Source organism: Manis javanica, chromosome 8 (assembly GCF_040802235.1).
Source record: "Manis javanica isolate MJ-LG chromosome 8, MJ_LKY, whole genome shotgun sequence".
Lineage (NCBI taxonomy): Eukaryota > Metazoa > Chordata > Mammalia > Pholidota > Manidae > Manis > Manis javanica.
Genome location: NC_133163.1, coordinates 122,968,665 through 122,995,908, shown reverse-complemented (window position 1 = coordinate 122,995,908; position 27,244 = coordinate 122,968,665). Strand labels below are relative to the sequence as shown.

At 43.9% G+C, this 27,244-nt stretch overlaps 1 protein-coding gene across 2 annotated transcripts; it reads left to right on the top strand.

Annotated features, from left to right (window-relative positions):
• The first annotated feature begins 422 nt into the window (after positions 1-422).
• On the top strand, positions 423-26,997 carry SNUPN (snurportin 1). Of its 2 annotated transcripts, XM_037010197.2 has the most exons (9): positions 425-568; positions 3,968-4,130; positions 6,726-6,876; positions 10,999-11,103; positions 11,327-11,423; positions 12,144-12,241; positions 14,041-14,118; positions 24,327-24,407; positions 26,072-26,997. In XM_037010197.2, the coding sequence occupies exons 2-9, from the start codon at positions 3,973-3,975 to the stop codon at positions 26,393-26,395; spliced, it is 1,092 nt and encodes a 363-aa protein (XP_036866092.1). In that variant the 5' UTR covers positions 425-568; positions 3,968-3,972; the 3' UTR covers positions 26,396-26,997. The 2 variants fall into 2 exon arrangements, with proteins under 2 accessions (XP_036866093.1, XP_036866092.1); XM_037010198.2 differs by lacking the exon at positions 10,999-11,103 and having other exon boundaries at positions 423-568.
• The last annotated feature ends 247 nt before the right edge of the window (positions 26,998-27,244 follow it).

The following is a 27,244-nucleotide window of genomic DNA, read 5'->3' as shown; positions in this document are numbered from 1 at the left end:
GTATTCCCGGTGTCGTAAGGGCGAAATGCGAGGGAACGTCTAATTGTCTGAGACCTGGGGGCATGAGGGGTGGGGGGAATCCTTCAGGCAATCGCCGCCGCCTATACATTAGCACAGGCACCGGTGCGGGGCGGACTGCTGGTGCGCCCCTAAAGATGTGCGGTGGGCAGGATCCGGGCCGGGAGGGCCTCGAATGGCGAGCCAGGAGATCGGGCTTCTTACTGAGCAAAGGGGCCGCGAGGAGCTTGTGCTCGGGATGGAGGCCTCGGCCTGCCGGGCCAAGCGACGGCGCAGGAACCTGGACAGCGCAGAGCCCAGGGGAGCCCCTGGGCCGCGGCCGCCGGAAGAGCCTCCGCCGTCGAGGGCGGAAGTGACGGCCTGCCAGCGACCCAACCGCGGAAGGACTCCCGGCATTCGCAGCGGCGGGAGGAGCCGGAACGTCCCGGCGCGTGGCCAGGCGGCCCAGTTGCGCGGCGGCGGCCACGGGGGCGGGCCGCTCTCCTAGGGCAGCTGATTGGTCGGCCTCCGGAACCGTGGCGGCGGCGCGTGGAACTGTCACCTCCGCCTGGTGAGTCCTGGATTGGAACCTGGGCCCTGCCGGCTTCGGAGCTGCCCCTGGGCCCCCGGCTGTGGCTCCCTACGGCCGGCTTCGTACTCCCGGCCCGCCGAGCCGTCACTGGAGGGGGAGAACCAGACTTCCCTCGGGCCTGCTTGCTCTCTGCTGTCCAGGCTTTTGGGCCAGGACCCCGCCAGGACTTTTTGTGGGCCTGAGTGGCCCCCCTCCCTAGAGACAGTCTGTGCGAGGTTGTGGCTGGAAGGAAGGCCGAAGCAGCAAATAGAGTCCCCAGGACAAGCCTGTGGGAGGCGCCGAGGAGGCCTCCATGCGGGCCTGGGGGGTGCGGGGCGGGGGCGCCCGGTGGAGGAAGAGGCAGGGGACACATGGGTTTGGAGCCGGGAAGGGGCCTGGGCGAGTAGGGAATTTGGGCGTTGGGAGGCTGGGACCCCAGGGCTGAGGTCAGAACCCCTGGAGAGAGCACTGTCCGAGGATTGGGGTGAAAGAGCAGAAGCCCGCGGAGAACAGCCGTAAACGAAGGTATAGGGAACTGCCCCCCTATCCAAGTTACCAGTTTTAGGGATTTTGTGGGTTTTGGCAGAGCAGGAGCCCCCACAAAGATAAAGCATGATAAGGCCTAATAAATGTATTTTATATTTGGTCATTACTTTGGTAAAAGGAACACATAATTTTTTACAAGCTTTATTCTGAAAGTGATCAGACTTACATAAAAATACAGAAAATAGCCTACCATTAGGGATCCTAAGTACTCATCACTCAGCCTCAACCACAAATGGCCAACCTGGTTATATCACAAATATGCCAAGACTCTCCTCAAATCCACACTGATATTATTGAGGCAGAGCAGGACATGGGGCAAGCATCATGATTAACTTTTCCTGCCTATGATGAAAAATATCAAGATATAAATAGTATAGTAAGAACAGGAGGGACTCCACCTTAAGACTAAGATTCCATTTTTAAAATGAGGGACTTGGGAGGTAAGATTCCTAACACGTTTTTATGGTAATGAGCCAATAACCGAACCTATCTTAGGCAGGGCAAGCAGTCCTAAATGATACGTTTCCACTGCTTGAGGGTAGCCATTATCTTGGAGAAGAACAGGACCAATACATTCCCTGTGTCAAGTTTATCTTGCAGAATATCTAGAGGACTGTCTATGATGGTGACATAATATCTCTCACCAGAGATAGACATCATGAGACCACAGTCAGCCTAAGCTCCCCTGGCCTTTTACCGATTCTTAAAAATGCAAGTCCTAAACTTTTAAGCACGCCTCCTCTCTGAGGTCACCTGCACTCCTGTCTGAGTGTGTGCTGTCTTATCAAATAAACTTTACTGTTGCATAAGTCTGTTGCACTTCATCTCTGAACTCTTTGTCATGAGAAAAACAAGAACTTGCCCACCTCCACCTCTGGTGGTAAATGTCTGTCACTTTGCTGTTTCATTCAGTGTTCTGGTCTTAAGCACAAGTCTCTCTCTCTGTTCTACTTCAGACAAGTAGGCAAGGGCTACTGAGAGCTCTGATTTGGATTTGGAAATTCCCATCGCCTGGGTGACCCGGACAGGACTGTGGCCGTAAGATCATGCTCTTTAGTGGCCTGCCTGGAAACTCTGCTTTGGGAAGTTCTCAGAACATAATCTCACTCCATCCAGTGCTCTGAGGCTCCCCCAAATTCTGGGGTGGTAGGGGCTTTGTTACCACACTGTGCAGTTTCAAGTGGACACTGGACACCAGGTGACCCTGGCTTCAGGAGTTGGCGAGGGACCTGCCCTGTGCTGAGCAGGAGCTCCATGGACTTAACCTTTCCTTTCTCTGCTCTTCCTTGCTCTCTGCTGCCTGCATGAATTTTCTACTACTCTCTCTTTAATTAATTTCCTCCTTACCTACACTCTTATGACCCGTTGTCACATTCTTTCTCTACCAGAGTCAAGAACCCTATGCCAGGTTGAGGTTTCACCTAGTGCTCAGGGAGATCTCCCCAGATTGGATTGCCAGACAACACTATGTTAATCTTAAATTTTTAAAGTTCCTTTCATGTTTAATGGGTATATAGAGGTTTAATTTTGCAAGATGAAGAGTTCCAGAAATTGGTTGAACAACAGTGTGAATGCACTTAACATTACTGAATTGTGCACTTAAAAATGGCTAAGATGTTAAATCTTAAAAGTTTTTAACCACAATTTAAATAAATTCCTTTCAAATTAGAAAGAAATCTAATGCTGCAAATTAAGAAAAAATTGACTTCAAGTGTGCAATGGAAAATAACTAATTGCCAGGTAGAGGCCCATAGAGTTGAATTTTTAACTGTAGAGGCTCTGGAATAAACCCATTGGTTTTGGTGCTCAGACCATTGTAAGCTGGCCGGGGGTGAAGTTTAGCACTGGTGGTGCCCTGTAGTTTACATTAGAACTGAGGGGTTAGGCCAGTGCTGCTGCGTGAGTCAGATTTCCCCCAAATGTTCCTGTTTTCTTAACTCTCTGAGGCACACCTTTAACCCTTGGGTAAGCTCCTGTGCCACCTTATATGTTCATTCACAGAAGGGTGAGTGAAATATGAATGCATCTCTTCCTCTCCACTCCCATTCTTTGGGGCCCACCTGGTAGTTTGTCTCCAGTATGACATCTGCTCACTGTCTCCCAAATGTACCACATGCCAGTCGTTCACACTCCTAGAGCAGCAGGTGTTAAGTGGCAGGCAGCCCTCTGTCTGGCTCCTTTCCAAGTGGGTCCTACATAGGTAGCCCTGGAACCTTCCCTCTGCCCGCCCCGAATAAATAAAACGAACTGTAAAGGGAAGAAGTGACAGCCAGGTTTGGATTTTTGGCACCTCTTGTCTTCCTTCAGGGGCCCTAGAACCAGTATTTCTCCTGGAGATAAATTTTCTGTATGTGGGTTGGCATTTATTAGAGAATTAAGCAACCAAGTGGGTCAAATTTGCATCAGAAAGTTATATTGGTTTTTGAGTAATGGCTTTTTAGAGCTATTATTAATGGCTATTAATAATTACTAATAATGACTATTCAAGAAAAAATTAGGTACTTGATCTCATCACTGGATGTTGGTGAGGGAGAGAGAGGGCTAAGTGATAGGGCACCTGGTGATGGGTGACAGAGCAAACATTAGATACAGTCACAAGGTAAATTTGCTTAGTGATTGATGTTTAAGTTTGTATCTATATACTCTCAGCTATCAAAATTATCATTATTGAAATATCTACAGGAAGGAACATTATTGCTCATATGTAACTCATTTGCCTTTTAACTTCCTTTTTTCCCATGGAAACAGTTACGATTTTGGATTCAGCGAGGATTTTTAGGAATGTTGCCATCATGTCACATCATAACTGCGATATGAAATTAATGGACCATTTTCTTATGCTTTCGTTTGTAGGGAAGATGGAAGAGCTGAGTCAAGCCCTGGCTAGTAGCTTTTCTGTGTCTCAAGATCTGAACAGCACAGCCGCCCCACATCCCCGCCTGTCTCAGTACAAGTCCAAGTACAGTTCATTGGAGCAAAGTGAGAGGCGCCGCCAGTTATTGGAACTGCAGAAATCGTAAGGGATGCTTGAACTGCTTGGCTTCTTTCTCCAGGCTCAGAGCTGTGAACCACTTAGGAGGCTCTAGGCATGTCTCTACAGGACCCCCCTTCAAAGTAAACCCTTTGTAGGTTGATTGTGCCCAGGAGGTTGGGAGGACTAAATCCTAGCAGAGTAGTCATCCTTTATACCCAAAGCTTAGGAAAATAATGGGGAAGTAAGAGACCGAAGTTTGATAGCAAAAGCTCAGTTATTTGGTTAAAATTCTCTTTTTCTCTTGGCAGCAGTACCGAGCTTTGTAACTGGGGAACTAATGAAAGCCACTCCCACACTTCCACTCCCCGATTCTCCTGCACTCTGAATCCTGGCATTGGTGCAGTCTTCCTGTCTGCCTTTGCCCAAATGTTTCTCTGTAGCCCTTGGGACTTCAAGATAAATAATTCCACAGGGAATCTGAGGAAATGTCTTCCATACCCTTAATTGTCAGTGCCAAGATGAACAAACCGGAAAAGAGAGGAGGATGGGAGCGTTTGAGGCTGGACTGCTCTGAAGGCAGGACCTGTCCTTTATTCTTAGTGCAACACGGTCCCCTTCTGGGTAATAAAGAATTAAAGACAAGGAGGAACCATTAACGGCTGCACAATTGCTATGCAGTCTGCATTTTGTCCAGTGCTGCATAAATGAATATATTTAGCCAAGATATTTAACCCTGTGGTCCCTGAGTTGCTTGCAGATTACATTCTCAGATCACCTTGCCTTCCATTAAAAAAAACTACAATTAATTATTTTGAAATAGGTAATATTTCATTGTATATATTCATAGTTCAAAATTCAAAACATAAGAAATATATATATAATTCAAAAAATACAAGGTGATAAGTCTCCCTCCCGGTTCTGTCCCTAGCCATCCAATTCCTCACCGTGTTATTAGTTTCATGTGTATCTTTCCAAAGATCAGTACACGAATGAGCAAGTGTGTGGTTGTATGCACACATAACCTTTTCTTTTTTTAACAGAAGTAGCAGTGACAAATACACTTTTCTGCACATGTATTTAACAGTGTGTTTTTTTGGAGAGATTCTATACCAGTTCATAAAGTGCCACCTCATTCCTTTTTTATGGTGCCAGGTATTCCATTGAGTGATAGGCTCACAATGTGATCCCTAGCCGATCTCCTAGCGGGGGGCATCTGGGTAGTTTCCTTTTCTTGTGATTACAGATAATGCCCAGGAAATAACCGTGGACATATATCCTTTGGCACATGTGCAAGTACACTGGCTCTCCCTTATTCTTGAAATAAAATACCATTTTGCTTGCGTTTGCCCTTTCTGGTGTGCATCTTCATGTGAATGTGTATCAACATTTGTGTGTTTGAGAAAAACCAGTTGAGTTGGTCTCACCGCCTCAGTGGTTGGTCTCTTGCCTTCGCATTGAGGAAACCAAGTGTAGGAGGTTGTGATACCTACAATCACTTTGGAACAATTAGGTTCCAAAAGGTTCTTTTTTCTTCCTTCTCAGTTTTCCAAATATTCTAGAATATGTAGTTTTTAAAAAAGAAGAAAATAATGGTAAAGGGAGACAGTAAGTAGAAGACATTAAATCATAAATTAAGATGCCTTTTCTGACAGTTAAATAAGAACTGGAGAAATGCCTGGCTGCTTTTTAGAAAGCTGTATGAAGTGAAAAGCCCTGGAAGCTTGTTTGGGTATTTTTTGTCTCTTGTAACCCATTTTTAATAATTCAAACATTTGTATTAGTATAAATTCATGTATACTTATTTCGTATGGTTTACTTTAATAGGTACATCCCTAAGGAACATTTAACATCATTTTTTTTATTGAAGTATTGTTGATATACAATCTTATATTGGTTTCAAACTTGTAACACAGTGGTTTGACAGTGACCCATATTATTAAATCCGTACCCCAACTAGTGCAGTTACTATCTGTCAACATAGGAAGATCTTACAGAATCATTGGCTGTATTCTCAATGCTGTACTACTATCTCCATGACCAACTAATATTATGATGGAGAATTTTTGTGTCCATTTATCCCCCACCCCCTTCCCACCTACCCGCCCCAACCCCTCTCCCTTGCAGCCAGCAGTCAATCCTCAGGGTCCATGAGTTTACTGCTGTTTTGTTTGAAACTATCTTTGTTTGAAACTTTTCGCTGCATCTCAGTGGTTTTCAATCCCTGGGGTCTTTTCAATCTCTTTTCAATCCCTGGGGTTTTTGGATTAGGTGTCTGCCAGGCAGAGAAGTAGCAGCTCTCACTTGTGGTAGAGGTGGGAGTCTGGGGTAGGTTGGGTGGGAGTGTGGTAAGCCTTTTCAGCTAGTGAAACGAAAATTCCTTTAAATATTTTACTTGACCCATTCTTAGGAAAGTCACCTGAGGAGGGCTGCGTGTGTTTGGAGGGGAAGTCCTATTTAGGATCTGTGAGGAGGCGGGCACTAGTTTAGCCTTACAAAGGACATTTTATCATCTTCCTTGACTCCCACCAGAATTCCCAAGTTGCTCCTGAATTTGGAGATTTGAATTAAATCTGTCACATTGTAGGGTATCTTCCTTTAAGACATAAAGACCTGTCTTTATGCCTTTTCTCTTTCCAGCAAGCGGCTGGATTATGTGAATCATGCCAGAAGACTGGCTGAAGATGACTGGTCAGGGGTGAAGCGTGAAGAAGAAGAAGAAGGGAAGAGAGATGGTGAGGAAATGGACATTGACCCTGGCAAGAAGCTACCGAAACGCTACGCTAATCAAGTGAGTAGTCCAGAGACGTTAGGCCCAGATAGTCCCACTCCCCCGGCTATGCTATCAAACCCCACTGAAATAAATGTTGCTGTAAAGAGCATGAGGCAGGAAAAAGGAATGGGAACTTCAGAGAAAATGCCGATGTGTGTAGTTTATGCATGAAGAAAAGAGATGGCTCACAGTGCTGGGTGCTTACCGGGGACCACGGCTGGAGACTGTGAGTGGCAGGCCGGGGACCGTTACCCCATACTCTACAGCAAAGTCACCAGCCTGCTGCAGAAAGCCCCTGAGCTATCGGTATGCTAACAGACTCTATGGACATGTTTCTTTAACGGTCATTGCACTGCTGTCCTGGGTCGGGCTTGTCCAGCCCAGTGCTGCTCCCGCCTTGCCCCCAGATTATTGTCCTTCCCAAGTGGTGGACTAAGATGTCAGTCGTGGTTCTTCACATTCAGCTGGTGGCAGGTGGGAAGTACAGCTGCGCTTGAATATGGGGAGCCTGCTCAGCCACCCCAGGCCAAACAGTTGGCCTGTGTGAGGCTGAGGCCATGAAACAACAGACCACTACAACAAACTTGACGAAGTGCCCTCTTAGTTCTAGAGAAGAAACCAGTGTGGCTTGCATTGCCAGAGGGGAAGCAGGCATGGAGACTGGCTAGTATTCTGGGCAGTCCAGGTATTCCAGAGGACAGGGCATGAGACTGAGTGAGCCCAGGGATCCACCCTGCTATTGTATACATCTCTCCTTAACCCAAGTGTCTTATTACCCCCAGAATCTTCTCCCATCTTTAGAATATGGTTCTTCTGTGCACACACTCCATTTTCTTTCTCTGCCCGAAATACAGCAGAGTTAACATCTTCTTTGACAAAATGCGATTCAGTTCTGTTCTTTGAGCATTGTTGAAGGCCCTTCTCTGTGTTAAGCTAGGCTGTGCTCTGAGAAGATTGACATGGAACGAAAATAGCCCCTGTACTCCTGGAATAAGTGTAGATGATGGTTTTTGCTATAAGAAAGTGGGATTAACTTCTAAGAAGGAAGGGAGCAGGGTTGTGAAATCAGGAAAAGGTTAATGAAAGAGGAGGCAGCTTTGAAGCATGTGTAGGACATTGGCAGGCAGAGGTGCAGAACATTCCAGGGCATTCCAGGCGGGAGGAGCAGGCTGAGCAAGAGCCCAGAGGTGGGAGAGGAGGTCTGTTTTGGTGTGTTTACCGGGGGTCTTCATAACCAGGAGTGACGGGCAGACCAGTGAGGATGGAGCAGCATAGGGCTGGGGGAAGGGTCAGGCAGTAATATGTGTAGTGCTTAGACTGTATTTTAGGTTGTTGGGAACCACTGAGAATTTTTGAGCCAGGGACAGATTGGAATTTTGTATGATGACACCCACATCAGTGTATAGAAGGGCCTGGAAGAGAGAGACTGTGGTACAGAGCTTAGGTTTGCCAGAACAACCTGATGATGGGAGCTGAAGGCAGTGAAAGTGGGAAGAAAATGAGGTCATGAGTGTGAGATATATTGCCAGGTAGAATGGACAGGGTTTCACAGTGGGTGGCTAGGAGACGGCAGTATGAGAAATGATTTAGGGTATCTGTTCTGAGGTCAGAGACCTCACTTCAAAGCATGGCTCTTTGTTGACTTTGAGCAAGTTACTTAACTAAGTGTCTGGTTTCTTGTCTGTAAAATGGGGGCACGTAAGAGTCCCTGTCTCATAGGATTGTTAGAAGGATTGAATGAGACTATTTCCCTTAAATACCTAGCCCAGAGCCTGTAATAAATGTCCCACAAGTATTAGCTGCTACTACTATTTTTTTTAAAGAGCCATATTCAGATATAATTCAAAACCATACAATTCACATACTTACAGTGTGCAATTCAGTGGGTTTTTTGTGTGTTTTTTTGTATATTCAAAGGGCTGTATGACCATCATCACTATCTAATTCCAGAATTCTTCACCCCAAAAAGAAAGCTCATACCTGTAAGTGTTTAGACCCCAGTCTTCCTTTCTCCCATCCCCTAGCAGTCGCTCATGTACTGTCTGTCTCTATGGGCTTACTTGTTCTGGACATTTCACGTAAGTGGAATCATACAAGATGTGTCCTTTTCGTCTGTTTTCTTTCGCTTAGCATAAGATTTCCAAGGTTTATCCGTGCTGTAGCAAGTGTTAGGACTTCATTTTCCTTTTTACTGACAAATAATCTGTTTTTATAGGCATGCCACATTTTGTTCATCCATTCATCAGTTGATGGTCTTTAAGTCATTTCCATTTTTTGGCTATTATGAATAATGATGCTATGAACACTCATTTATAAGTTTTTGTGTGACATATGTTCCCACTCTCCGCGTGTAGGTGGGAGTAGAATTACTCAGTCATACAGTAACTCTTTGTTTCACCTTCTGAGGACCGCCAGACTGTTTTCCAAAGTGACTACACCATTTTATGTTCTCATCAGCAATGTATGAGGTTCCAGTTTCTCCACATCTTTGTCAATATTTGTTATTGTCCCTTTGAGTATAGCTATACTGTAGGAATGAAGTGGTGTCATGGTTTTGATCTGTATTTTCCTAGTGACTAATGATTTTGGACTTCTTTTTATGTGCTTATTAACCATTTGTAAATTTTTTCTGGACAAATGACTATTCAAATCCATTTTTAATTGGTTAATTTGTCTTTTATTAGTGAGTTATAAGGTTCCTTATATACTATAGATAAAGTCCCTTATCAGATACGTGATTTGCAAATATTTTCTCCCATTCTGTGAGTTGTCTTTTCACTCTCTTGGTAGTATCATTGGCAGCACAAAAGTTTTAAAGATTGTAATCTATTTTTTGTTTTTCCACTTGTGCTTTCGGTATTGTATTGCTACTATTCTTAAAGGAAGCGTTGATCGTGCCTCAGGTTTCAGATTCAGTTCCAGAGAGAGGTGCACCGTGAACAGGGCTGCGGGGCGCAGAAGGGAGTGCTGTGGGTGTTGCAGGGATGGGAAGTACTGGGCAATTAAGGCAGCAAGTTCCATTTTGGATATGATGAGTTTAAGGTATAGAGAGGACAAGCAGGGAAAGAGACAGCAAGGGGACAGACAGGAATAGAGGTCTGAAGGAAAGGAAAAAACCTGGAGATGAAAAAGGAGGAAAGTTGGGAGGCAGCGTGTTAGAAGTGATAAGTGGAACCACAGAACTAGATGAGATCCTGCCCCAAGGAGCATCTAAGAGAGAAAAGGGGGACCTGCGAGTCCCCTGAAGATCATCTACACGTTTCAAAAGAGTATATAGTGGAATGTCTGGAGGAAAAAGCAGAATAGCGCTGTGTCACGGGGCCGAGGGGACACGCGTCAAGGAGGCGGTGGCTGGCGGCCTCACGGGCGGAGGGGTGGGCCAGGGGAAGGTGAGGTGAGAGAGAGACTCGACAACGAGGAGGTCACCGGCGGCCTTTAGCAGCGTCATGTGCAGCAAATGTGGACTGAAGGTGGGCAGCCAGGCAGCATCGAGCAATATGAAGAGGTTTTTAAAAAAAGGAGAAAGTGGAGTAGCGTAACAGAAATGCAGAATGATAAAAGGTTTTCATTTTTTGTTTTTGAAGATTATGGGTTGAGTGATTTGTGTGCTAAGGGGAAGAAAAGGTGGAAGATTCAGTGGGGGTGGCTGATTGACAGGGCAGTCTTTGTGTAGATGGGAGGGGCTGTGAGTGAAGAGTGAAATAGTTCATATTTTCAAATTCATTTCACCACAAGGTCCCTCCGCTTTTTTGAGGCAGAGTTCTTATACAGCCTTTAGTGTAGTGTTGGGGTCTTCAGTTTGGGGGACAATCTAATTTAAGAGCATCTCAAGTTCAGGGACCTTATTTGTCTCTGAGCAGTAGCCCCTGGAACATAATAGTTATGATAATGGTGGGTGGATGGACAAAGTAAGGAAAAGAAGAGGGTCCCATCACTGGGGTACAGGAAGTGAGGTAGTGAGAATGCACGTGGCTGCAGGTAGTGAAGGTGAGGCTGAAGTTAAAGTTCACAGCGAGTGGCCTGCATCCTATACATTGAGCAGGAGACAAGTTGACTGCAAGAGCGAGTGGGGTGGATTCCCCCCCCCCATCGGAGCAGCGCACCCCTGCTGATTCTTAACACCATTCTTTGTGTTCCCAGTTGATGCTCTCTGAGTGGTTAATTGATGTGCCTTCAGATTTGGGGCAGGAATGGATTGTAGTCGTGTGCCCTGTTGGAAAAAGAGCCCTTGTCGTCGCCTCCAGGGTGAGTGGCTGCGCCTGCTCCGTACACCTGCATGTCTGGTCCCTAGCAGGAGAGGTGGTTTGCGCTCCATGTTCCTTATCTGCCATGGCGATTGAAACGCTTTCCTGCACCGGGTATCTGTTGAGAGCCATCTTTGGGCTGATGACACCGCTGCAGAATGTGGAAGCAAGAGATTGAGGGGACCTTGATGCCTGATGAGAACGATCACTTTCTGTCCACATAGGGTTCTACCAGTGCCTACACCAAGAGTGGTTACTGCGCCAACAGGTTTTCTTCCCTTCTGCCAGGAGGTAACAGGCAAAACTCAGTCACAGCAAAAGGTACCTACATAAAATGGTCTTATTCATTATGTTTTATAATCAGTAAAAGACAGTGTAAGTTGCCTCGTTAGTTGTTTTCAAGACCCACTTCGAAAGCATACCTTTGAAACTGTAGACACCCTCTGCCCCCTGGACTCAGGTAGTCTCCTCCAAGGTCAGGCCTCCTCAGTTACGGAGGAGGTGCAGCCCCATGAGGCCTGCTGGGCAGTAAGTCCCCGACTTAAAGCCGACACTCCTTCCCCCAGACTCCAGTACAAGGTGCAGGTGCAGTTTGGGAGGAAAGGCCCCTCGGGACGCCGAGTGTAACGCACAGCAGCTGTTGCTAGAGCTTCCCTGCCAAGTCCCCTTTCTCCCTTACCGTCGTCCTGACCGTGGCTTCTCCTTCCTACCTGGGCCCAGCTTGAGGAGACTAAGATCATGGAGGTTAAATGACATCTCAGTTTGTCTGAAAGGTTGGATTTTCCACCTGGCTTAAGGGTTGCCTTGATCTCTCATGCGGTCCTACCTCAGGTCACCCTCAGCTGCACCATGTAGCCAGAAAGGGCTGTGAAGAACTCTGTCCCTGCAGAATCCCTCTTCCCTAGTGCCGGTGCTCACTGCATGTCCTGAGGACTGGGGAACCCGGTGCCCCAGCCCCTAGAGAGGGCTCCGAGCATTGTGGTGGAGGGAGCCCTGATTGAAAGGGGAGCCCTGTCCCAACTTTATGCTTTATGTCCCCAGACTACACTATTCTGGACTGCATTTACAGTGAGGTGAACCAGACCTACTATGTTCTGGATGTGATGTGCTGGCGAGGACATCCTTTTTATGACTGCCAGGTAAGCAGCGCTGCTCCCTTCATGTCTTCTCTGTTTTTTCCTCTCCTCCTGGGAAAGTGGCTCAGTGGGTGGGTTTGGTACGTGACCAGCTTTTTGGTGTGTGCAGGATGTGGTATACCAAGAACATTATCTAATGTTCCTTGATCTTCGAATGTGGTTAATTAGCTCTGTTTTGTCAAAGAAGTAGAAGGAACTAAGGGAAGTACAGCAGTTCTTGAGGGGAGGAAAGAGAAACAGCCAAGGGGTGGGCTGGGACTTGGTAGAAGCTCTGGCCATCCCCTGCCCTCGGTCTGGAGTGTGGGAGGACTGCTGGCAGGGAAGATTGAGGGTGATTGGGGTGCCACCTTGTACAGTTGGCACAAGGAAGAGAAGGTGGAATGGAAAGCACTCTCAAACAGATGCCTGCTGCCTCCACTCCCTCACCAGCCACACCAGACCCTGAGGACAGCAGGGCCCCTCGGCCTGGCGCAGAGCCCGAAGCTCTGAGGGACTAGCTCTAGAAGATTTTCCAAGTGAGGAGAGGCCCCGATATTCTCCCCAAATTTTACCTTCCCCCGGTGTTTTGCTCGGATCCGTGACGCTTAAAGTGGCCGTAGCAGTCACCAGGGTGAAGCTAGCTCGGCCCCTGGCCCCACTTCTGTTCCCAGCACCCCCCTATCATTGTCCCAGTTTTATAGTGGTGATTTTTTTGTGCTCCCTGTCAATTAGTCTATCACAGTGCTTCTCAATGTTGTTAGAAATACAAAGTCTCAGACATGCTGAATCAGAACCTGTGGAGGCTGCTTACAGTTTAACAAGCCTCCAGGCAATCCTCACGTGGGCCCAAGTGTGAGAATCGGGTCAGTACCGTAGACTGCTTCTTTCCGTAGCCATTAGGTGGCGGTACTTGAGAATCTCACATGCACCTCATGCTAAAAGTGCATTGCTCAGCACTCATTGAATCCCTTATGACAATTTTCTAAGGTAAGTACCGTTATTATTCCTCAGCCTGTAGATATGGAAGCTGAAAGCCACAGACGTTAAGTGTCTTGCCCAAGTGCAAAGCCAAACCTAAAACTCAGAACTCATGGATTCAGTCTGCAGCTCACTTTCTTTTAATTCCATTGAAGGATGTTTCATGATATGCATTCACTATTTACAAATTTGCTAACTGAATCTACCTATATTTTTATAATACAAAGACTACTGTTTTTTTTTTATTTCCAAAAGCAAAATAATGTACAAGAAAGAAGAGTCTCTAAATAACTACAGAAGGATACCTATCAGTAGTTCAGAGAATAAAGTAATTTATGAGAACTTAAGAAATGACTATATAGTAGATTCTAATCCTCAGGATTAAAATAAAACAAAGGTTAACATAAGTATTCTGGAGTGAGAGAGTCCTGGGTCCCATAGCATTTTCTGTGTGCACATGGGCAAGTGATATCATCTCTCTGAGCCTCAGAGTCCTCACTCGTAAAATGGAGATAGTGGTTATACAACTCTGAGAGGGTGGTTGAGGGTTTACAAGATCATGTGTGTAAAGTCCTGAGCATGGTGCCTGGCACATAGCAGGCCTTCAGTGATGAATGTTCGCTCTCCTGCCATTAGTAATTCTATTGGATTTTAAGAAAAAAATCTTCAAAGACTTTTGTAAGCGTCTTCCTGACCTAATGGCAGTGTTTTAGGGGAAATGAAGGTAACCATAGAAGGACTTAGGTCTTCATAGATAAGGTGGCTATTTAGAATGGGGTGTTCTGTTCATATTTTAGTTTGAGATGAGCAGTATTTCATCTTTCTCTTCCTCTTCCCTGTGACAGACTGATTTCCGATTCTACTGGCTGCATTCAAAGTTACCAGAAGAAGAAGGACTGGGAGAGAAAACCAAGCTCAATCCTGTAAGGCCTGGTGTCAGGATTGCAGAATTCTTTATGGGGATTGGTTTGCACTGGTCTGTTATTTAAATATAATAATTAATGAATGAAATTGTCTTTTCTGAGGCAGCATGGCATAATGCAAAAAGTGTGGGCTCAAACAATTATTAGGTAAGTTAATAACATTACTGGGCCTTAGTTTCTTCATCTATATAACAGGGTTAATAATACTTGCTTTACAGGGTTGTTCTGAAAACCAAATGATGTAAATATGCAAGTTCCCCTAGCATAATACTTACGGCCGATGCTTGATAAATCGTGGTTGATATAAAATGTTAATAACTGCTTTTACTAATAATGCTATTTAGAATTCTAGTACAATGGTTCTCACAGTGCATCAGCAGCACCTTAAGGCCTGGGAAAACAAAACTCCTGGGGGTGATTCAGTAGGTCTAGCGTGGAGCCTGAGAATCTGCATTTCTAATGAGTTCCCCTGTGATGTCGATACTGATGGCTCATGGACTGCGCTTGGACAACCTCTTCTCTTATATCTGTGACTTACTCTAGTCAGTTCCTCTGATTTCACAGATGATAAGATAAACTCAGAGAGGGGACTGCCTTCCCCAAGGTCCCAGTAAGAATGATAGCCCAAGTGTCTTTGCTGTCAATTCCCTGATTGAATATGTGACAGGGCATTAAATAGGTTTTTGGCATTTGCTTGACATTAACATCTTTAAAGGCAGTTGGATAACCATTTACAGACAATAAATGGGGCCAGTACTTCCAGTGATGTTAATGCTAAGGTCCTGGAGGAACGTGCGTTGAGGAAGGGGAACACCAGAGCTACTGTTTCCAGTGCTGTTCTAAGCGCTCTACACAGGTCACCGCATTGAACCTGCACAGCAGCCCTATGAAGCAGATACTTCTATCGCACTATTTTACAGATGGGAAAAAGGAGGCATATGGGAATTAAATGACTGGCAGAGCTGGAAGTCAAACCAAGGCAATTTGACTTTAGAGTTTGCAGTCCTAATCACTTTGTTATACTGCTTCAGTCTAAAAATTCTTGGCGGTGTGAACAGGGGCTTCACTAGCCTTCCATTAGGCACAGCTGTCTCGGGGCTGGGAGAATAGCACACAATCTCTAAGCCTAGCCAGGAGAGTGGATCTCAGTCTTGGCTGCATGTTAAAATCAACTGGACAAAGCCACAGTAAGCAGAACAATTTGGTACTGGAATAACAACAGACCCATAGGTCAATGGAAGAGAATAGAGAGCCCAGATATAAGAAACCCACACATATATGGTCAATTAATATACAATAAAGGAGCCATGGACATACAATGGGGACAAGACAGCCTCTTCAACACCTGGTGTTGGGAAAACTGGACAGCTACATGCAAGAGAATGAAACTGGATCACTGTCTAACCCCATACACAAAAGTAAACTCGAAATGGATCAAAGACCTGAATGTAAGTCATGAAACCATAAAACTCTTAAAAGAAAGCCGGCAAAAATCTCTTGAATGTAAATGAGCAACCTTTTCCTGAACATACTCCTCAGGCAAGAGAACCAAATAAATGAACAAGTAGGACCACATCAAACTACAAAGCTTCTGTACAGCAAAGGGCACCATGAGCAGAACAAAAAGGCATCCTACAGCATGGGAGAATATATTCGTAAATGACGTATCCGAAAAGGGCTTGACATCCAAAATATATAAAGAACTCACACGCCTCAACACCCAAAAAGCAAATAACCCAATTAAAAAGTGGGCGGAGGGGAAGGAGCTCGGTGCTAGTCCGTACTTGAGGACGGAGCCAAGATGGTGGCGTGAGTAGAGCAGCGGAAATCTCCCAAAACCATATATACTTTTGAAAATTCAACAAATACAACTATCCCTAAAAGAGAGACCAGAAGACACAGAACAACAGCCAGACTACACCTACACCTGCGAGAACCCAGCGCCTCACGAAGGGGGAGAGGAAGGCCATAAACCAGCAAGAAGAGACATTCTCGCAGCCCACACATGCACCAGCCTCCTGCAACTACCTCTATCACCATGAAAAGGCAGAAGAATTTCATACAGACCAGATTAACCCAGACAGTCTCCCCTCAGAAGGAATCTGGGGAGATAGATCTAACCAATCTCCCTGAAAAAGAATTCAAAATAAAGGTCATAACCATGCTGATGGAGCTGCAGAGAAATATGCAAGAGCCAAGGGATGACATCCAGAAGGAGATTAGATTCCAGAAGTGAAACAAACTCTGGAAGGATTTATAAGCAGAATGGATAAGATGCAAGAGGCCATTGAAGGAATAGAAACCAGAGAACAGGAGTGCAGAGAAGCTGATGCAGAAGGAGATAAAAGGATCTCCAGGAATGAATCAATAATAAGAGAACTGTGTGACCAATCCAAATGGAACAATATTTGCATTATAGGGGTACCAGAAGAAGAGGAGAGAGAAAAAGGGATAGAAAGTGTATTTGAAGAAATAATTGCTGAAAAATTCCTCAAACTGGGGGAGGAAATAATCGTTCAGACCACGGAAGTACACAGAACTCCCAACAGAAGGGACCCAAGGAGGACAACACCAGGACACATAATAATTAAAATGGCAAAGATGAAGGACAAGGACAGATTTAAAGGCAGCTAGAGAGAGGAAAAAGGTCACCTGCAAAGGAAAACCCATCAGGTTATCATCAGATTTCTCAACAGAAACCTTACAGGCCAGAAGAGAATGGCATGATATACTTAATGCCATGAAACAGAAGGGCCTTGAACCAAGAATACTGTATCCAGCACAATTAGCATTTAAATATGAAGGAGGGCAGAATAGAGACTCCAGACATTAACCCAAACATATATGGCCAATTAATATTTGATAAAGGAGCCATGGACATACAATGGGGAAATGACAGCCTCTTCAGCAGATGCTCCTGGCAAAACTGGACAGCTACATGTAAGAGAATGAAACTGGATCACTGTCTATCCCCATACACAAAAGTACATTCGAAGTGGATCAAAGACCTGAATGTAAGTCATGAAATCATAAAACTGTTAGAAAAAAACATAGGCAAAAATCTCATGGACATAAACATGAGTGACCTCTTCATGAACATATCTCCCCGGGAAAGGGAAACAAAGGCAAAAACGAACAAGTGGGACTATATCAAGCTGAAAAGCTTCTGTACAGCAAAGGACACAATGAATAGAACAAAAAGGTATCCTACAGTATGGGAGAACATATTCATAAATGACAGATCTGATAAAGGATTGACATCCAAAATATATAAAGAGCTCACACGCCTCAACAAACAAAAAGCAAATAATCCAATTTAAAAATGGGCAGAGGATCTGAACAGACAGTTCTCTAAAGAAGAAATCCAGATGGCCAACAGATACATGAAAAGATGCTCCACATCACTAATCATCAGAGAAATGCAAATTAAAACCATAATGAGATATCACCTCATACCAGTAAGGATCGCCATCATTGAAAAGACAAAAAGACAAACAACAAATGTTGGCGAGGTTGTGGAGAAAGAGGAACCCTCCTACACTGCTGGTGGGAATGTAAACTAGTTCACCCATTGTGGAAAGCAGTATGGAGGTTCCTCAGAATGCTCAAAATAGAAATACCATTTGACCCAGGAATTCCACTTCTAGGAATTTACCCTAGAATGCAGCACTCCAGTTTGAAAAAGACAGGTGCACCCCTATGTTTATCGCTGCACTGTTTACAATAGCCAAGATATGGAAGCAACCTAAGTGTCCATCAGTAGATGAATGGATAAAGAAGATGTGGTACATATACACAATGGAATATTACGCAGCCATAAGAAGAAAACATCCTACCATTCGCGACAACATGGATGGAGCTGGAGGGTATTATGCTCAGTGAAATAAGCCAAGTGGAGAAGGACAAGTACCAAATGATTTCACTCATATTTGGAGTATAAGAACAAAGGAAAACTGAAGGAACAAAACAGCAGCAGAATCACAGAACCCAAGAAGGGACTAATACTTACCAAAGGGAAAGGGACTGGGGACGATGGGTGGGAAGGGAGGTATAAGGGTAGGGAAAAAAGAAAGAGGGCATTACGATTAGCATGTATAGTGTGGGGGGGACATAGGGAGGGCTGCGCAACACAGAGGAGACAAGTAGTGATTTTACACCATCTTACTACGCAGATGGACAGTGACTGTGAATGGGTATGTCGGGGGGGGCTTGGTGAAGGGGGGATCCTAGTAAACAGTGTTCTTTCTGTAACTGTAGATTAATGATACCAAAATAAAAAATAATAAAAATAATAATAAAAACACACAAAAAAATTAAATGAAGGAGGGATTAAACAAAAGTTGAGGGAATTTGCCTTCCACAAATGTCCTCTACAGGGTATTTTCGAGGGACTGCTCTAGATGGGAGCACTCCTAAGACTAAACAGATGTCACCAAAGAAAATAAAATCACAGCAAAGAAAGCAGACCAACCAAATACTAACTAAAGGCAAAAAATAAAGTCAATTACCCACAAAAGCAGTTAAAGGAAACACAAAAGGGCACAGAATAAAACAACCAACATATAAAGAATGGAGGAGGAGGAATAAGAAGGGAGAGAAATAAAGAATCACCAGACAGTGTCTATAACAGCTCAATAAGCAAGTTAAGTTAGGCAGTAAGATGCTAAATAAGCTAACCTTGAACCTTTGGTAACCGCGAATCTAAAGCCTGCAATGGTAATAAGTACATATCTTTCAATAATCACCCTAAATGTAAATGGACTGAATGCACCAATCAAAAGACACAGAGTAATAGAATGGATAAAAAAGCAAGACGCATCTATATGCTGCTTACAAGACACCCACCTCAGACCCAAAGACATGCACAGACTAAAAGTCAAGGGATGGAAAAAGATATTCCATGCAAACAACAGGGAGAAAAAAGCAGGTGTTGCAATACTAGTATCAGACAAAATAGACTTCAAAACAAAGAAAGTAACAAGAGATAAAGAAGGACATTACATAATGATAAAGGGCTCAGTCCAACAAGAGGATATAACCATTGTAAATATATATGCACCCAATATAGGAGCACCAACATATGTGAAACAAATACTAATAGAACTAAAGGAGGAAACAGAATGCAATGCATTCTTTTTAGGAGACTTCATCAAACCACTCACTCCAAAGGATAGATCCACCAGACAGAAAATTAGTAAGGACACGGAGGCACTGAACAACACACTAGAACAGATGGACCTAATAGACATCTACAGAACTCTACATCCAAAAGCAACAGGATACACATTCTTCTCAAGTGCACATGGAACATTCTCCAGAATAGACCACAAACTAGGCCACAAAAAGAGCCTCAGTAAATTTAAAAAGATTGAAATTCCACCAACCAACTTTTCAGACCACAAAGATATAAAACTAGAAATAAATTGTACAGAGAAAGCAAAAAGGCTCACAAACACATGGAGGCTTAACAACATGTTCCTAAATAATCAATGGATCAACGACCAAATTAAAATAGAGATCAAGCAATATATGGAAACAAATGACAACAACAGCACAATGCCCCAACTTCTGTGGGACGCAGCAAAAGCAGTCTTAAGAGGAAAGTATATAGCAATCCAGGCATATTTAAAGAAGGAAGAACAATTCCAAATGAATAGTCTAATGCCACAATTATCGAAATTGGAAAAAGAAGAACAAATGAGACCTAAAGTCAGCAGAAGGAGGGACATAAGAAAGATCAGAGAAGAAACAAACAAAATTGAGAAGAATAAAATAATAGAAAAAATGAAAGCAAGAGCTGGTTCTTTGAGAAAATAAACAAAATAGATAAGCCTCTAGCCAGACTTATCAAGAGAAAAAGAGAATCAACACACATCAACAGAATCAGAAATGAGAAAGGAAAAATCACGACTGATCCCAGAGAAATACAAAGAATCATTAGAGAATACTATGAAAACCTATATACTAACAAGCTGGAAAACCTAGAAGAAATGGACAGCTTCTTAGAAAAATACAACCTTCCAAGACTGATGAAGGAAGAAACACAAAATCTAAACAAACCAATTACCAGCAAAGAAATTGAAGCAGTAATCAAAAAACTACTCAAGAACAAAACCCCTGGGCCAGATGGATTTACCTCAGAATTTTATCAGACATACAGAGAAGACATAATACCCATTCTCCTTAAAGATTTTCAAGAAATAGAAGAGGAGGGAATATTTCCAAACTCATTCTATGAAGCCACATCACTCTAATACCAAAACCAGGCTCAGACCCCACCAAAAAAGAAAATTACAGACCAATATCCCTGATGAACATAGATGCAAAAATACTCAACAAAATATTAGCAAACTGAATTCAAAAATACATCAAAAGGATCATACATCATGACCAAGTGGGATTCATCCCATGGATGCAAGGATGGTACAACATTAGAAAATCCATCAACATCATCCACCACATAAACAAAAAGAAAGACAAAAACCATATGATCATCTCCATAGATGCTGAAAAAGCATTCGATAAAATTCGACATCCATTCATGATAAAAGCTCTCAGCAAAATGGGTATAGAGGGCAAGTACCTCAACATAATAAAGGCCATATATGATAAACCCACAGCCAACATCATGCTTAACAGCGAGAAGCTGAAAGCTTTTCCTCTAAGATTGGGAACCAGACAGGGATGCCCACTCTCCCCACTGTTATTCAACATAGTCCTGGAGGTCCTAGCCACGGCAATGAGACAAAACAAAGAAATACAAGGCATCCAGATTAGTAAAGAGGAAGTTAAACTGTCATTATTTGCAGATGACATGATACTGTACATAAAAAACCCTAAAGACTCCACTCCAAAGCTACTATAACTGATATCGGAATACAGCAAAGTTGCAGGATACAAAATTAACACACAGAAATCTGTGGCTTTCCTATACACTAACAATGAACTAATAGAAAAGAGAAATCAGGAAAAGAACTCCACTCACAATTACACCAAAAAGAATAAAATACCTAAGAATAAACCTAACCAAGGAAGTGAAAGACCTATACCCTGAAAACTATAAGACACTCTTAAGAGAAATTAAAGAGTACTGTAATTAAAGAGGACAGTAAAGTAACAAATGGAAACTCATCCCATGCTCTTGGCTAGGAAGAATTTATATCGTCAAAATGGCCATCCTGCCCAAAGCAATATACAGACTTCATGCAATCCCTATCAAATTACCAACAACATTCTTCAACAAACTGGAACAAATAGTTCAAAAATTCATATGGAAACACCAAAGACCCCGAATAGCCAAAGCAATCTTGAGAAGGAAGAATAAAGTGGGGGGGGGATCTCGCTCCCCAACTTCAAGCTCTACTACAAAGCCACAGTAATCAAGACAATTTGGTACTGGCACAAGAACAGAGCCACAGAGCAGTGGAACAGAATAGAGACTCCAAACATTAACCCAAACATATATAGTCAATTAATATATAATAAAGTAATTATGAACATACAATGGGGAAATGACAGTCTCTTCAACAGCTGGTGTTGGCAAAACTGGACAGCTACATGTAAGAGAATGAAACTGGATCACTGTCTAACCCCATACACCAAAGTAAATTCGAAGTGATCAAAGACCTGAATGTAAGTCATGAAACCATAAAACTCCTAGAAAAAAAACATAGGCAAAAATCTCTTGGACATAAACATGAGCAATTTCTTCATGAACATATCTCCCTGGGCAAGGGAAACAAAGCAAAAATGAACAAGTGGGACTACATCAAGGTGAAAAGCTTCTGTACAGCAAAGGACACCATCAATAGAACAAAAAGGTATCCTACAGTATGGGAGAATATATTCATAAATGACATATCCGATAAGGGGTTGACATCCAAAATATATAAAGAACTCACTCACCTCAACAAATAAAAAGCAAATAATCCAATTAAAAAATGGGTAGAGGAGCTGAATAGACAGTTCTCCAAAGAAGAAATACAGATGGCCAACAGGCACATGAAAAGATGCTCCACATCACTAATCATCAGAGAAATGAAAATTAAAACCACAATGAGATATCACCTCACACCAGTTAGGATGGCTGACAACTAGGAAAAGCAAATGATGGCGAGGATGCGGAGAAAGGGGAACCTTCCTACACTGCTGGTGGGAATGTAAATTAGTTCAACCATTGTGGAAAGCAATATGGAGGTTCCTCAAAAAACTAAAAATAGAAATACCATTTGACCCAGAAATTCCACTTCTAGGAATTTACCCAAAGAAAACAAGATCCCTAATTCAAAAAGACAGATGCACCCCTATGTTTATCGCAGCACCATTTACAATAGCCAGAAATGGAAGCAACCTAAGTGTCCATCAGTAGATGAATGGATAAAGAAGATGTGGTACATATACACAATGGAATATTATTCAGCCATAAGAAAGAAACAAATTCTACCATTTGCAACAACATGGATGGAGCTAGAGGGTATTATGCTCAGTGAAATAAGCCAGGTGGAGAAAGACAGGTACCAAATGATTTCACTCATCTGTGGAGTATAAGAACAAAGCAAAACTGAAGGAACAAAACAGCAGCAGACTCACAGAACCCAAGAAGAGACTAGCAGTTACCAAAGGGAAGAGGGTGGTGGAGGGTGGGTGGTGAGGGAGGGAAAAGGGGATTAAGGGGTATTATGATTAGCACACATAATGTAGGGGGGATCACCAGGATGACAGTGTAGCACAGAGAAGACAAGTAGTGACTCTGTGGCATCTTACTACCTGATGGACAGTGACTTCAATGGGCTATGGGGGGACTTGATAATATGGGTGAACATTGTAACCACAATGTTGCTCATGTGAAACCTTCACAAGATTGTACATCAATGACACCTTAATTAAAAGAAAAAAAAGTGATAAGAAGCAAAACAAAACAAAGAACTCACATGCCTCAACACCCAAAAAACAATTGACTTGATTAAAGCATGGGTAGAGGATCTAAACAGACATTTCTCCAAAGAAGAAATACAGATGGCCAACAGGCACATGAAAAGATGCTCCACATCACTAATCATCAGAGAAATGCAAATCAAAACCACAATGAGGTATCACCTCACACCAGGTAGGATGGCCAATATCCAAAAGACAAGAAACAAATGCTGGTGAGGATGTGGAGAAAGGGGAACCCTCCCACACTGCTGGTGGGAATGTAAATTGGTTCAGCCGTTGTGGAAAGCAGTATGGAGGTTCCTCAAAGAACTAAAGATAGAAGTACCATTTGACCCAGGAATTCCTAGGAATTTACTTAAAGGAAACAAGATCTGTGATTCACAAAGACATAAGAACCCTTATGTTTATCACTGTACTATTTACAATAACCAAGATATGAAAGTCACCTGAGTGTCTCATCAGTAGATGAATGGATAGAGAAGATATGGTGTATATACACAGTGGAATATTATTCAGCCCTAAAAAGAAAAGAAATCCTACCATTTGTAAGAGCATGGATTTATCTAAGGGTATTGTGCTCAGTGAAAAATGCCAGGCAGAGAAAGACAAATACCATATGCTTTCACTTATTTTTGGAGTATAAAAACAAAGCAAAACAGAAGGAACAAAATATCAGTAGACTCATAGACACCAAGAAGGGAATAGTGGTTACCAAAGGGGAGGGTTTGGGGAGGGTGGGTGGGGAGGGAGAAGGGGATTAAGGGGCACTGTAATTAGCACTCACAATACAGGTAGGCCACGGGGAAGGCAGTACAGCATGGAGAAGAAGACAGGTAGTGACTGTGACATCTTACTACGTTGATAGGCAGTGACCGCAATGGAAGGAGTAAAGACTTGATAATATGGATGAATGTTGAAACCACTGTGTTGTTACGTGACACCATCATAAGATTGTATATCAGTACTTCAATAAAATAAAATAAAATCAACTGGAGAGCTTAAAAAAAGAAAAAGCCTGGGCCCCACTCCAGGTCAGTTTTGTTCAGAATCTTGGTGTGGATCCTGGGCATCGGTAATTTTTAAGTGGTCCCCAGTTGATTGTTTTGTATAAAGCAAGGTTGAGAACCACTCACCTGGTAATTCAGAAGGTGGTGGAGGGGAGGAGGTAGGGAAGGATGAAACCTAAAAGTTTTCTTCTTTGATACAGCTTTGCAATTTTGGGATCCATTATTATTTGTAAAGTGTACTAATTATTTTTCTACCTTGTATTTTAGTTTAAATTCGTGGGGCTAAAGAATTTCCCTTGCACCCCTGAGAGTCTATGTAAGGTGCTGTCTATGGATTTCCCTTTTGAGGTAATGAAACTATTATTTTTATTGCTCTGATGTGCTTGAAGGACACAGGGAAACTTGGTTCCACAGAAAGATATCCTCTGCTTTGCTGTGTGAAAGCATCAAAAAAGGGCTGAGAGCTGAGTCCGGGGAAAGGGTGCGCTCGCTGTCCATCAGAGCTCCAGCTCCGCTCTGCTAGATAACCCAGGATGCTAGAGCTGGAAGGGCCCTGAGAGACCAGCTCTTCTAACTCCCTCATTTTACAGCTGGAGAAACTGAGGCCTGGAGAGGGGCAGGGCTTCCATTCTGTGTGCCTCTTTCTGCTCCAAGCCTGGGAACCAAGCCCTTTGACTGCCACAGCTGGTTGTAAAGGGGCTTCTGTAGCAGACAGACTGCAGGGCTGTGCACTGCTGATCCATCCTTCCTCTGAAAAGCACATGGTCCCTGGGGACAGTGGGGCTGGCTTTAGTGCTGAGTCTCATGTGCCCAGAAGCTCCTCAGCCCTGGGCAGTCTTTTGTCATCGTCAGAACCTGAAGTTATGCTCTCCAGGCTTAACAAGGAAGCTTCCCTTTGCCCATCATTCCCTTTAAAATTCTGCCTACTTGTGTGGGGAGGGAGGGAGAAGGGGACTGAGGGGTATTATGATTGGCACATGGTGTGGGGGGGATGATGGGGAAGACAGTGTAGCACAGGGAAGGCAGATAGTGACTCTGTGGCATCTTCCTACACTGATGGACAGTGCCTGCAATGGGGTTGGGGGGGGACTTGATAATATGGGTGAATGCAGTAACCACATTGTTTTTCATGTGAAACCTTCATAAGAGTGTATATCAATAATTCCTTAATAAAAAAAAATTCTGCCTATTCACCCGCAATATTTGCTTGAACTGGATATAATTATGCTAAAAGGATTACAGCTTCCCAAATGAGGAAGTGGCCAATGCTGAGTTGCCTTCATATCTGTGAGTCAATTAAGAAGGTGGGAAGAACACTATCTTTATTTATAACCTTTATGTCCCAGTGACAATAAATGCTTTTTAGAGATGAGTCACTGAATCATGGAAAAGAAAATGTAGGACTGTAGGAGGTCCTCCTGTTGAGAAAAACCGAGTTTCCCAGAACACAGCTTACAAACAGTTTAGAGGGAGGTTTAGGCAGCCAACAGTGGCGTGGGGAGCAGGGCTTCTCGACAGCCTCCTCGTGGTACTCAGCAGCCTGGCATCTCAGAGGGGCCTGGCCGGTTCTCCTGCTTGGCTGCCTGCATGGAGTATATTTCCCACTACAGGGACCTCTGGGGGATGGAAAGTGCATGGGATCTGGGAGAGAAGACCTGGGTTCAAGTTGAATTTCTGCTTCCTTCTACATGTTTTTAGGGAGGTTCCCAGAACTCCATGAGCTTGAGCAGCCCCATCTCTCAGTTACCCTCAGGGTGGGCAGTAAGGTGAAACCATGGGTAGGAAGGCACCCTGTGAACAGGAAAGTGGTATTTATATATTTTTTTTCTAAAATTTAGTTTTCTAAGCCATTTCTTCCTTTAGGGAAATTGCATGTGTGAGAAATGAAGACTTCTTTCTCTGGCAGTGACCCAGAGACAGGAGTTGGACCACAAGAGCTGCCCCTTGTGTATAGGCTGTACTGGAAACATGTGGCCCCACGAGTCATTTTGATCCCTCGTTTTCCCTCATAGGTAGACGGACTTCTCTTCTACCACAAGCAGACCCACTATAGCCCTGGAAGCACTCCTTTGGTGGGCTGGCTGCGCCCCTACATGGTGTCTGATGTCCTTGGCGTAGCTGTGCCAGCTGGCCCACTGACCACAAAGCCAGAATATGCTGGGCACCAGCTCCAGCAGATTATTGAGCACAAGAAGAATCAGAAGGAGGGCACAAAGGAGAAACGCACACACAAGGCCTCCGAGGGTGGACACTATGAGTTGGAGTACCTGTCTACACCCAAGCTGCAGGACTGTCCCCGTAGCCCAGACCACCCCGGGAGCCTCATGGAGCACTAAAGAGGGAAGTCTTTTCAAGAGTCATGGGCCGGTGCCTTGTCCCAGAAGGAAGGCTGGGGAGGAAGACGGTGACAACAGGTGACTTCATTTCAGACTGGGCTTCCCAGAGCCACTCCAAGTGGAAGTAGCTAATCTCCTAACCACATTGCCGGCTCAAATCGTTCGGGAGGTTCCCAGATTGAGTGGTTTTAGGATTTGAGCAGTAACTCCCATGGAAAGTGTATCCCATATCCAAATTGTGGATCAATATATGTGATTCTTAAGAAAGAAGTTGTGATTCTTAAAACTTTAGACAGTCATGAATATCCCCCACCTCTAGCCTCTAGGCTACCTAAACTGTGACTGTTCAAGTCTTGGCCCGTTTCACTGTTTTTAGCACATAAGCTTCCTGCTGGATTTCCAGTTGCTGCTGTTGGTAACATCATTTTCTAAGAGGTCTTACCAGGAACTGCAGTTCTTGGTGTTTGAAAATGTCCCCTCTTCTGAGAAGAAAAGTGTGATTTTCTTTGGTTTAGACACTGCCAGAGATAAAATACAAATAGGATTCATTCATTACTGCAACAGATATTTGAGCACCTTCCAAAATATAAGTGTTTGCTGGGCTCCTGTGATGTAGAGTGGGTTTTGGAGATGGACATGCGTTTGAGAAGACGGACCCCACTCGTGAGAAGATCACGCTCCCGTGAGAAAATAAACCCATCAACATAGGGAGTGCATCAGGACGTGGGGTGACTGCTTTCGTGCAGAAAGATGCCGAGCATTTGGAGGCTAGGAAGAGCAGAGGGAGGTCTCAGAGGGGTCAGAGCCAGGCTGAGGCTCACAGGGGGAGCAGAGCTGTGCTCTGCAGAC

Excerpts from the sequence above, each read along its gene's own strand:
- SNUPN (XM_037010197.2), top strand. The coding sequence starts at position 3,973 with ATGGAAGAGCTGAGTCAAGCCCTGGCTAGTAGCTTTTCTGTGTCTCAA. Across the intron at positions 11,104-11,326 it reads CCCTTGTCGTCGCCTCCAGG|GGTTCTACCAGTGCCTACAC; the intron begins GTGAGTGGCTGC and ends CTGTCCACATAG. Across the intron at positions 24,408-26,071 it reads CTATGGATTTCCCTTTTGAG|GTAGACGGACTTCTCTTCTA; the intron begins GTAATGAAACTA and ends TTTCCCTCATAG.